This window comes from Bufo bufo, chromosome 1, assembly GCF_905171765.1.
Source record: "Bufo bufo chromosome 1, aBufBuf1.1, whole genome shotgun sequence".
Classification (NCBI taxonomy): domain Eukaryota; kingdom Metazoa; phylum Chordata; class Amphibia; order Anura; family Bufonidae; genus Bufo; species Bufo bufo.
The window spans coordinates 206,284,428-206,296,502 of NC_053389.1; the positions used below are offsets into that span (position 1 = coordinate 206,284,428).

Consider the following 12,075-nt stretch of genomic DNA (forward strand, 5'->3'; position numbering starts at 1 on the left):
CGGGGGCTTAACAAAAAACTGCCAAACCGCCGCACTGACTGACTGCTACCGCTGCTGCCTCTGTGAACCCCTGCACCACTACTTTCCGGGCAGGTAGGCTCCTGCAAAGTGGGTGGTCTACCCCGGGCACGTTTGGCTCCCAACCTCCCACTGCTTCCACCCTGCTTACTCCCGTCCATGTAGCGACTTGCTGGCTCCGCCGCTGCCTCATGGGCAAGCTGCCACCCTTTTCTCCCGATGATAAGGCCCTTTCGTCGCCCGGCTCCCAATTGCGATTGGCTACATCATCATCGAGTACTGTCTGCACGTCACTGATGTCCTTCTCAACAGTCTCTGAGCCAGGAGCCTGACCGCTTGCAACACCAGCTCCCACACCACCCTCCTCATCATTATTTGCCCACCTACCGGAGGAAGTGGCGGATGCCTCCTCCAGATCTTGGCTGGGCAGTTGCTGCTGACTGTCCTCTAGTAGCTCGTCCTTGCTGTATAGTGGAGCTGAGTCCACAGCATATAATACTTCTCTGAGGGAACAGAAAAGGACAGAGGCAGGTTGAGGACAGGTGAGGGCACAGGGCCTGCTCCTGGGCCATGCGAACTAAGGGTTGTGTCTGACGAACCCATCGAGTCTTCGCTGGGGGGTGTCCGATGTCACTTGGGATGAAATGGATGACCGAGTCAACCATTCAAGAACCGCTGGGTTGCTGGTCAAGACTCGACCGCTAGCCGAAACTGGGAGCTCAGGCCTTTGGCATTGACCCCTGCTACCACGCCCCCTTACTCTGCTGCGGCCTGTGCCTGTGCCAGAAACATTTAGGCCTCTGCCCCTCGCCTGTGCAGAGCCTGTCACTTCTCTGTCTGACATACTGTTAGATCAAATAAGTAAATAAAAAGGAAATTAATAAACCCCGAAAAAGGCTGTAATTTTGTCACTTCACCACACAATGGCAAATACATTTTTTTGCTACTAATACATGCCAAAAAGGGCTGTAATTGTGTCACTTCACCACACAACGGCAAATAATAAAAAAAAAATGTTGCCAGTAATACACGCCAAAAAGACTTTAGAACATATAACTGCACCGCTGAACGGCAAATAATACTTTTCTTTTTTTTTCCACTATTACATGCCAAGAAAGCTTTAGAACGTATAACTGCACCGCAGAACGGCTAAAAAAGCTTTAGAACATATAACTGCGCTGCTAAATGGCAAATAATACTATTTTTTGCCACTAATACATGACAAAAAATGCTTTAGAACATATATCTACACCGCTAAATGGCAAATAAAAACTTTTTTTTTTTGCACTAATGCACGCCAAAAAAGGCTTTAGAACATATACTGTAACTGCACCGCACAAGGGCTAATAAGACGTATAAATATTTCCTAGTAATACACCCTGTTATTGGCTGTATCACACAGCACTTGCAACCCCAAGAAAAAGAACGGTTTCCTAGAATTACAGAGGTATCATCTATTGCAAACCTGAAAGCAGCAGTATAATGGCAATTTGGATCCCCAGTCAGTGCAGCAAGGTGTAATAAGATTGTTCCTATTACTCAGGCTGTAAACTCCCCTATTGAACCCTGTTCTGCTTCAATAGTGTGGAATAATTCCTCCCTATCCTTTCCCTACACTTCTAATGCTCTTTCCCTGAACTTCTTCTATTCAGCAAAATAAAAGTTTTCAAGTCTTTCCTAGCACTGTCCCTAGCGCCTGCTGACATCTCTCCCTGCACTAAGTACACTGGAAAATGGCTGAATCCAGGATGGCTGAGGCTATTTATAGGGCTGTAACATCACAGGGCTGGCTGGTTGCTGATTGGCTTCATGCATGACATTGTGGGTGATCCCTCATTCCCAGAGTTCTTTGCTCCATGTCCTAACATGTTCAGCAGCCATTTTAGGAAAAAATTTGATTTGTTACCACGAAGCGTGAGGAAATTTTGGATTCGGTGCAAATCTAATTTTTCCTGAAATTCGGATCGAATTCCACTTCGTCAACTTTGATTCGCTCATCTCTAGACAGGATGTTTTCTTCTGTGCCTTATCATTACAAAAGGCCTAAAGACATTTTTGAACCTCTTAAATAATTACTTTATTATTGTTGCAACCATCGAAACTGCGCCATCAAGCGCACGCCATCTTGGCCATGCTTTGCCTATGTCGTCTTCCCACTCCAAGCACAGGAAAAGAAGGATCTGCCCAGTGGAGGCATAAGAAGGAAAGAGACTGCCCACTGGGATCTGCCCATTCCACTAGTTGCAGCTGGCAAGTTAGCTACTGCGAGGATGGTGCACCAGAAAAGCCAGATTAGGAAAACAAGATAGATTAGGAAGCCAAGATGTGGTATCATGATCCTCAAGTGCTGCAGGCGATGGAGGCGATCCGAGCTGCCCTGGAGAGAAGAGTCCCAGGTGATTTGAGAGTGCCCCCTGCATCGGCCGGTGCGGAGGAGGCAGCCGGAGCCTCTGCTCCACCGCCAGGCCCTTCTATAGCCAAAGCCTGGATGAACCCAGAGATGCTGTTCATGTTGTGGTTATCCAGCCATTTAATAGATTGCCTAGCCTTAAGATGGACCATTAATATTAGATTGGGTTCAACTATCACCATCCTGATGCTCAGTTGTTTGAAGAAACCCCAATGCTCGTGCAAGTACTGCACTAACTTCATTGTAGACATCACTCACCATTTGTATGGAAAAACTCTGCAGTGGTGTAGGATATTGCAGCTTTGTAGCTGCAATCCTGAGAACAACTATGACTACAAGTACAACATTTTGCAGTACATACAGTGTCCAGAGTGACTTAAGCAATAAAGTGACTGTAGCACTTGTCCAAGCCTAGTGGCTCATCCAAATAACTGATCGGCAGGGGTACCGAGAGAAGGACCCCCATAATCTGATAATGATGATGACCTATCCTAGGGATAGGTCATCAATTTTAACGATAACGACTTTAAAGTGAACTTTTACTTTTGTGCAATTTTTGCCCAAAATGTCGAGGGGTGAAAATCAAAAGGGTTATCCGCCTTTGGGGTCCTTTTAGCCAGACTTCCCTTTGTTGCCAGACCTGTGGAGGGAAGCATACTTGCCTGCTCCCTGCCATTGGATTCTTCAATCCCTCACCACCGGTGCTCCGGTCCTATGTGTCAAGTGACGCAGTGATGTGATACATGGGGGATATATGATGCATCGGCCATGTGAATTCCATCCCACAGGAAGTGTACCAGCAGGGAGAGGAGCGTAGCAGCAGGGGACCAAAGGAGCCAGAACCCAGCATTAGGTGCAGGTAAGTATGCTTCCCTCTGGAAGTCCAGTTACATGGGGGAAATGGCAAACATCCCTTGAAGGTGGCATTTTGTTGTATAGTTGGTATTACAAAAATGTCTGGTTAATCTACTGTCAATAGAAGTCCACTTGTTCCTGCTAATTCCAGTGATACAATCATCAGTGTCCCTACATAGAGAGCAGGGGGCATTCAAGCCAAGTTCTGACTAATAGTTTTCTCTTACCAGCTTGATAATAGAGTAATCGTGACTGTAGACATTTCAGATCAAAGGGTCAACATTTTGTCATACACATGAAGTGACCTTGAGACCAACAAAGAGTTAAATCTGGTTGGACTTGTTGCAAAATCACCATTGACCGTCTTTCTTATAGGGAGACATTGCACTTTTATTGAAATAATATGGAGAGTTAACTGCAAGTTATGTGCAACTCCTGCATCATGTGGTCCCGGATGATGTAGTGCAGGACAACAGAAGGGTCACAGAGATTCACAGTAATATAGCTTCATGTTAACATTGTTAAGATTAGGTTCTATGTCATTTTTTCATACGAGTATGTAAACTAAAAAGAAATTTTTTTCTCAGCAGATCAACAAAACAAGTTCTGCAAGAAGAAAAGAGTCTAAAGAAACATCAACATCTAAATGTTGTCTACCTGCCAAAAACCCAGATCCTGCATTCAGTCATATGAAGAATCTGACTGAAAAGACTGCTACAATTATTAAATCTACAAAAGGCCATGGAGTTTCCGCAAGCCTTAAACCTCCGACCTCCAACCTTGTACATGCAAGACCATCTGCAAATGTTCCTGTTGCAGCAGGTGCTGCAAAGTCAAATAACATTTCTAAAAAAAGTCATTTCAAACCTACAAATCCAAAATCAGAAACAAAGTTAACATTGTTTCAAAATGTCAGATCCACTAATCCAAAAGTTATAGAAAGCGTGGAATGTTTCTCAAGAACTGTTCTCGAAGTAAGGTCAGATGTATCATATGCATCCATCTGTGCAAATAATGTACAAAAAAGCCAGGTGTATCAGAACGGACAACAATTTAATCAGAATAATTTAACATTCAATGTAGGAACCAGGGTTAATTCGACCAATGCGACCCAATCCTATTCTAGAGTAGAAACTAGAGCCTTAGTACATTCCAACTGCGTTATCAAAGAGAACATTCAACTGCTATTGAATCAGCATGACAATGGACTATCAGTTTTCCAGTTACAAAAATTATATCTATTTCAGTTTGGACAGCCACTTAAATTCAGGGGTTCAACTACACTGAAACAACTCTTGCTGGAACTAAAGGATGTGGTAAAAATAGAAGGTGTAGGGGTCCAATTGCTTGTGTTTCCAGTTCCTGTGGAAAGTCATCCGACTAACGCTGCTGCCATTGGAGACTCTGGTAAGTCCAAAGCTTATACAAGAGCGTATTACTGTAGGGGTAACCAATGTGACTGTCCCCTCTATTCAATTTATTGAACATATATATACAGATGTGTCCTTCCTTACCTTTTGCTCTTGGCTCAACCTAAAAAAAACATGATTCTCTGTCTCCAGATATCTATATGTGGCCACCCAGTGGTTGTGAGTGTGTTGCCACCTTACTTGCTAGCTGGTAGTGATATTTTAACATATTTAACTAAATTCAAGTAAAGATAAGGGTGGACATATCTGTATATAAGAGAGGCTGTACAAGTTCACTGGCAAACGTCAGGGATGGTGTTAAAATAATAAAATCTTAAATTTACCCTCCCAAGTCCCTGATCCAGCACCACCACTTTGCCCTCTCTGCGGGGCTGTTGCCGTGATATATAAGGTTTTGTGCCAGTGTTGAAGTGACACAAAACCGGCATGTCACTACTGCAGCCAAAGCAATATGTCATGGCTGCAGCCTGGTGAAGAGGACAAAGTGCTACATAATAAGTTGAACTCGGACAACCCCTTTAATTCATTATTGTAAATGAACAAATCATGCATTGTCTACCAAAATGAGAGCCATCTTCAAAATTACCCATTTTATTCTGAGACTACACAGAGGTTTTTTTTACCATGGGTACTCAGCTGAGTTTCTTTTTGTGTCAGAGTTTTGGATTTTCATCCTGTTGAGCTAGTGATAGATGTTTACCAATGCAGGATGTTGCCAAGAGCCTCAAAGAGACCGTACTTTAATGCCAGAGAATTAGATTTTCACCTGCACCCTCCTAGACTCCTGTTACTATAAGTGAGCTGAGCATTGAAATAAAGCTCTTTTGTTTTTGGAAGATGTCTGTATAAGTAGTACTTGCATTTGCTATAGTATCTATAAAGAAGTTGGATAGGTGAAGGGTAGCATTAAAATGTGAAGCCTTGCCCTGCTCGTTAGTATTCTAGTACTGGAAAAAGAAATGTTACTCATTTACAATATTTTTATGTTTTTCAGATGCTGCACTAAAAGGAGCTGCCTCTTTATTTACCAAGAAAGACATTCAACAGGAAATTGTATCAAACCCACATTCTTCAAATTCCTTGAAAAGACAGAATGAAAAACTACAAGACGATGCACAACTACCTTTCCATTATGAGCAAATGAATCCCATAAAAGGACATATCACGAAAGTAGTGAAAATAGACGACAAACCATCGAGTGTTGAAAATGTACCCCATGCACATTACATCAAATCAGCTGGAGAAGAGCTGTCTGTTCCAGCAACTGATACAAGATTTTTACCAAAATATATTAATCAAAAACCTCAACACAAGGTGCCTCCATCTGCACAAGAGCACCATCAAATAAACCAGAGCAGTAATCAAGATGAACTTTCATATTTAGTTAAGAATGCACATGCCCTTAATGTCAAATCTCTTGGAGAAGAGCTGTCTGTTCCCGCAACTGATACAAGAGTTTCACCAAAATATATTAATGAAAAACCTCAACACAAGGTGCCTCCATCTGCACAAGAGCCCCATCAAATAAACAAAAGCAGTAATCAAGACGAACTTTCATATTTAGGTAAGAATGCACATGCCCTTTACGTCAAATCTCTTGGAGAAGAGCTGTCTGTCCCAACAACTGATACAAGAGTTTCACCAAACCAGATTACTGAAAAACCTCAACACAAAGCTCTTCCATCTGCACAAGTGCCCCATCAAATAAACCAGAGCAGTAATCAAGAGGAAATGTCCTATTTAGGTAAAAATGCACATGCCTTTTACGTCAAATCTCTTGGAGAAGAGCTTTCAGTTCTCGCAACTGATGAAAGAGTTTCACCAAACCATAATAATAAAAAACCTCAACACAAAGCACCTCCATCTGTACAAGAACACCATCAAATATACAAGAGCAGAGATCAAAATGAAATGTATTTAGATAAAAATGTAGTCCTTAAAGGAGCAACTACCAAAGATGGATCTTCACAAAATGTACCTGAAGATTCCAGTTTACCCCACTTCATTTTACATTCTTCAGGTTTTTCATTTGTATTAGAACAACAGAATAGATCTCAGGCCAAAGAGAGTGAAATGAATTTACCTGATGCTGTAAGTCCTCTTACTGAGCAAAAGATTCCATATCATAGCAACAACAAGTTAAAGGGTCCAGAACATTCAACACAATTGCTATCTAATGCAAGTATGATATTGCAGGACACAAAACCATATCAAGTATCGTTTCTTCCAATAAAGGACACCGATAACTTACCTTTGCAGTCACACAACTCGATAAGCACAATGAAAACCTGTGGGCAAACAGAACCTCCAGCTTTGCAACCATTGGGTGACTTCCAAACAGTAAATAATTGCAACATCCACCATCATCCAGAACATCCACCATCACACTCAAGAGAGAGTCTTGAAACTAAAACTGTCCATGTACAAATAGAAAAGCCATCTCCAATACACAAGAAACATGAAAACAAAACAAAGGTCAAGCAAGAAGCAGTTTTATCTTCAAATTCAGAACAAACACCTTCCAATTCCCAGATAATTAATAATTTTAACAATTTTTCAAATGTATCCTCAAATGAAAAGGCGGTAAATATTCAACCTGAAAAAACATTACAACGGGAAGCAAGTGTTTCTCCACCCACAAATGACCTGGATAAAGACAATGCTCATGATCTAAATGTGGATGGCACTGAGCAAGCTGCACTAATGTCATCTGATCTGCACAAAGCAGATAATATACATACCAGCGAAAGAGAGCAAGACACATCCACTCTTCAGACAAAGCAGGTTGATGAATTTAAAACTGCTGAAAGTATTGTTCAAACCAGTCTTTTATCTTCAAGACCAAGAGAAGAAATTGTAGATACCCCAAAAAACCTATCCCAGCACCATACTATTTCAGCTGCACAAAGTGAACTTCAAAACAATTTCGAAAGTATTTCAGAGCAGAAAGATATGAATACGTGGCAAACAAGTCAGGCACAGGTCTGCTGTATATTATAAAACTCCAAACCCTAAAAACTGGAACAAAAATGAATAACCCTTTTGTAGTACAGTTGCAAAATTACATAGTAATTGATGAGTCTCTCAGTAAGGCTCCATTCACACGTCCGCAATTTTCCTTCCGCATCTGTTCCGCAATTTTGCGGAACGGGTGCGGATCCATTCATTTCAATGGGGGAGTAAAAGATGCGGATTTGCTGTCCGCAACAGCACTTCCGTGATGCATGAAGTATGAAGCATGTCCTACTTTTGGCCGCAAATTGTGGTCCGCGGCCCCATTGTACTCAATGGTTCCGCAAAAATGCGGATGACATGCGGAAAGACACCAAATGTCATCATCATCTGCAATTCACACGTCCGCAATTGAAGATCCACAGGAAGTTGAAAAAAATTAGCACATCCTCCTGTCCTGTCCTGTCAAGACTTTCTGAGCCAGAGAAAGTTGTGTGGCAGAAGAGAAGAATAGGAGAATGTCAGAAATCAATGTGGAAAAACTAATTGTTCTGATTCAAGAGCGCCCTGCACTATGGGATACACGTGCAGAGATGTATCATGAACGTCTAGAAAAAGACCGCTCTTGGGAGGAAATTGCAAAGGAATTGCTGCCGACAGCATGGTCTGCTGCATCAACAGCAAAAAAGGCGACAATCAGTGAGTATTAAAAATTGATAGTATCTGTATTTAAATTGTCTGTGAAAATCCGGCCAACAGTGGAGGTGAGTGCAGGAGCACACGGCGTCATTGGTTGCTATCACGCCGTGCTCTCCTGCACTCAGCAGCATGGCAGGCCGTGTTTTCCTACACTGTGACCGTGACATGGTGCAGCAGGTGCCAAGGTTACATTACACTGCATGTGACCTATGCAGTGTAATGTCACCTTGGCACCTGCTGCACCATGTCACTGTCAGGAAAACAGGGCCTGCCATGCTGCAGGATTGCACGGCGTCATAGCAACCAATGACACCGTGTGCTTCTGCAGGCCCATGCGGTGTAATGTCACCTGCTGCACCATGTCACTGTCAGGAAAACAGGGCCTGCCATGCTGCTGAGTGCAGGATTGCATGGCGTCATTGGTTGCTATGCATCATTTGTGTGCACCTAAAAATATGAACAATCTAACCGTCTACTCATCCCACAAAAAATTAGCTCCTACATGAGACAGTTGCCAAATAAATAAATCCATAAAAAGTGGCTTTATTAATTTTTTTTCAAAGATGCCTTCTTATTTGAAATAAAATAAAAAAAGGCTCTAAAAATTACATATAATCTAACCTGTCAGATGAGCATTATAAATACAAAAAAACAAAAATGGTGTGAAAACAGCAAATTTTAGGCATTTTTAAATTTTTTATCAATTTTATACTTTAACAAAGCAAGGATTAACAGCCAAATAAAACTCCATAAATTTCCCTGAATCTGTAGTTTACAGAAATGCCCCATGTGATGTTGTAAACTGCTGTGTGGCCAAACAGCAGGGCACTAAAAATGAACGCCATATTGTTTTTGGAATTCAGATTTTGCTGTACTGGTTTTATGACACCTTGTCACATTTTAAGCTCCCCTGATGCACCCCTACAGTAAAAACTTCAGAAAAGTGACTCCATTTTGGAATTTACGGGATGAGGTTGCAATTTTGTAGGTACTATTTTTGGTTGCTCTATATTACACTATATTTGAGGCAAGGTATAAATTATTTTTTTTATAAATATCATTGCCTTTGGACTTTCAATACATATGTTGTTTTGTAAGTGTGGGTTCACACTAGCGTTAGGGATTCCGTTATGGCTTTCCGTTATAGAATAACGTAAAATAACGGATTGCCCACACAGATTGCTAAACGGAAGCCTTTAAAAGGCATTCCATTTGCTTTCGGTCCTAAGTCTATGGGAAAGCATAACTGATCCATCAACAGATTTCCCATAGACTTCTTTAGGACGGAAAGCAAATGGAATGTCTTTTTAAAGGCTTCTGTTTTGCATTCTGTGTGGGAATTCCGTTATTTTCCGTTATTCTTTAACGGAAAGCCATAACGGAATCCCTAACGCTAGTGTGAACCCACACTTAAATACCGGCGAGAAATAAATGCGAAACAAAAGAGTGGAGAAGGTTTAAAAATCAAGAAACCATATGAATTTTAAACATTACATAAAAATGGCTTGTCCACACGACCGTGTGAAGCCCGTGCCCGTGCTGTTGACAGCAAATTGCATTCCACAATGCACGGGCACCTTCCGTGGCCCAGCCGCATGGGGATCGCAGACCCATTCCCTTGAATAGCTTCCCTATCCCTCAACTCAGCCAAAATATAGAGCATGTTCTATCTTTTTGCGGTGCGGAGGCACAGAACGGAACCCCAGATTGCACTTTGTACCGCTTCCGTAGGGTTCCATTCCGTGCTTCCATTCCGCATCTCCGGATTTGCAGACCCATTGAAATTAATAGGTCCACATCCATGATGCGGAGCAACAATGGAACAGTGCCCGTGTATTGCGTATCCGCAAATGCTATCTGCAATACGGGAACGGGACAACGGTCGTGTGCATGAGCCCTTAAAATTTGTATATAAAATGTATTAATTATAATATTTTCTCGACAGAACCGTGGACAATCTTTCTCAAGCTCCAAGATCTCATCAAGCAGTGTTAGAAGCTCCGGGATCTGAATCTCAGTCAGAACCTCATGGATCACAAGCTCTTGCAGAATCTCAAGCTCTGTCAGAAGCACACGGATCCGAACAAATGTCTGCCGAGATGGAGGTAATAATTCAAGCGGATAACCAGGAGGCTACAGAACAAGATCCACCACTGCAGCCTTCTGTAGTAATTGAGGAAAGACCAGAAGAAATTCCTCGTCCAGAACAAGTAACTCCTGTAGCAGCTAATGCTCCAGTGTGTCGTTTTTCTGGTAGACGTCAGCAACAGAATGATCCCGGTGTAGATCTGCGAACCCAGGTGGATACAATGGTGATGGAATATCTAACCCGGAATCGCTCTGAAGCAAAAGTGGAAACTTTGTTAAAAGGCCTAGGTTACCTCTTGCGTCGTGTGCCAGAAGAACGACATGCACAGTGCATTTCTGCTATGACTCAAGTTCTTGATCGGTTCGCTGTCCCCCAAGAGCCACATCACCTGGAAGAATATCTAAATACATCTCGAAGAGAACAGTTTAATCTTCCTTCCCGTCATCGCCCTGATCCCCCAATTGTGCAAGCACCGGGCCCTTTTATGAGGGAATTGTATGACCTTTAAAAAAATTATTATTGTTAATAATAAAAAAAAATTATACTTTTAATGTTTTATTACAAATTATTAATAAAAAAAGTTCTAAATTATAAATTATGTTTTGTTTTTAATTTTGACTTACATATTATGTAATTAGGTCATTATTATTAAATAAGGCCTCATGCACAAGAAAGTTGTGAATCTGTTCCGTGCATGGGGGACCACAATTTGCGGTCCTCAATACACGGAACGGCCGCACAATATATAAAAAATGTTAATTGATGTAATTAAAAATGATGTATTATAAGGTATTTACACCAATTTATTTATTTTTTATTGGATTTTACACAATACCTCAGCCCACAAGCCCACGTCAAGGGTCCTCAATCTCTTGTGAGTCCCTAATCTAAACTAACTATTTTTTGGACCATTGGATGCGGATCGTGGATCCCATTCAAGTGAATGGTTTCACAAGCCGCATGCGACTCTCCCACGGTCGGTGCCCATGCATTGTGGACCATGTGCAAGAGGCTTAACATCTTATATTTTTTTGGTGGTACCCTAACAACATCTATTCCTCCTTCCTTTTTACATAATTTTTTTTTTTTTGCTGGTACCTTAGCAGCATGTATTCCTCCTTCCTTTTTTATTTCTGCGGAAACACGGAATGGATGTGGATGCACTTTTGTAAAAAAACTGTTTTTTACGGAAACACGGATCCGCAAAAAAACGGACCGTAAGGAAAATTGCGGACGTGTGAATGGAGCCTTACATTGTCAGGAATAAAAAAAATTGTAATAAAAAAATAATAATTTAAATAGTAACCTTTTTGTGGAATAGTGCAATTCATTAATATTTATTTTATTACTACGAAACTCTTTGCTAATACAGTATACCAAGTAAGTAAAGATGAAATTGACTCTCTGCAGTTAGCATCTGAAAGTGTCTTAATGGGATTTTCTAGTAAAAAGCCCTATACATACATCAGTTGTATGAAGGGGCTAATGGCTCTTTCCCCAGTCGTCTCCATGACACCAAGTCCTGAGATTGACTTCCTTCTGATTGGACAGGAAAAACACAGAGAGGTTAAAACCCCCACCCCCTCCTCACATCACCAGTGTTTTTCCTGTCCCATCAGGAT

At 41.6% G+C, this 12,075-nt stretch overlaps 2 protein-coding genes across 2 annotated transcripts; both read left to right on the plus strand.

Annotated features, from left to right (window-relative positions):
• Positions 1-3,849: 3,849 nt before the first annotated feature.
• On the plus strand, positions 3,850-7,769 carry LOC121003042. Its single transcript, XM_040434590.1, has 2 exons — positions 3,850-4,690; positions 5,708-7,769. The coding sequence occupies exons 1-2, from the start codon at positions 3,973-3,975 to the stop codon at positions 7,711-7,713; spliced, it is 2,724 nt and encodes a 907-aa protein (XP_040290524.1). The 5' UTR covers positions 3,850-3,972; the 3' UTR covers positions 7,714-7,769.
• Positions 7,770-7,855: 86 nt separating this feature from the next.
• LOC120999741 lies at positions 7,856-10,961 on the plus strand. The gene is made up of 2 exons (XM_040430757.1): positions 7,856-8,364; positions 10,310-10,961. The coding sequence occupies exons 1-2, from the start codon at positions 8,327-8,329 to the stop codon at positions 10,959-10,961; spliced, it is 690 nt and encodes a 229-aa protein (XP_040286691.1). The 5' UTR covers positions 7,856-8,326.
• The last annotated feature ends 1,114 nt before the right edge of the window (positions 10,962-12,075 follow it).

What these genes read in the sequence shown, in the direction of transcription:
- LOC121003042 (XM_040434590.1), top strand. Translation starts at nt 3,973, where the DNA reads ATGAAGAATCTGACTGAAAAGACTGCTACAATTATTAAATCTACAAAA. An exon ending in TGCTGCCATTGGAGACTCTG is followed by an intron (nt 4,691 to 5,707) that starts GTAAGTCCAAAG and finishes TATGTTTTTCAG; the next exon opens with ATGCTGCACTAAAAGGAGCT.
- LOC120999741 (XM_040430757.1), top strand. Translation starts at nt 8,327, where the DNA reads ATGGTCTGCTGCATCAACAGCAAAAAAGGCGACAATCA. An exon ending in AGCAAAAAAGGCGACAATCA is followed by an intron (nt 8,365 to 10,309) that starts GTGAGTATTAAA and finishes TTTTCTCGACAG; the next exon opens with AACCGTGGACAATCTTTCTC.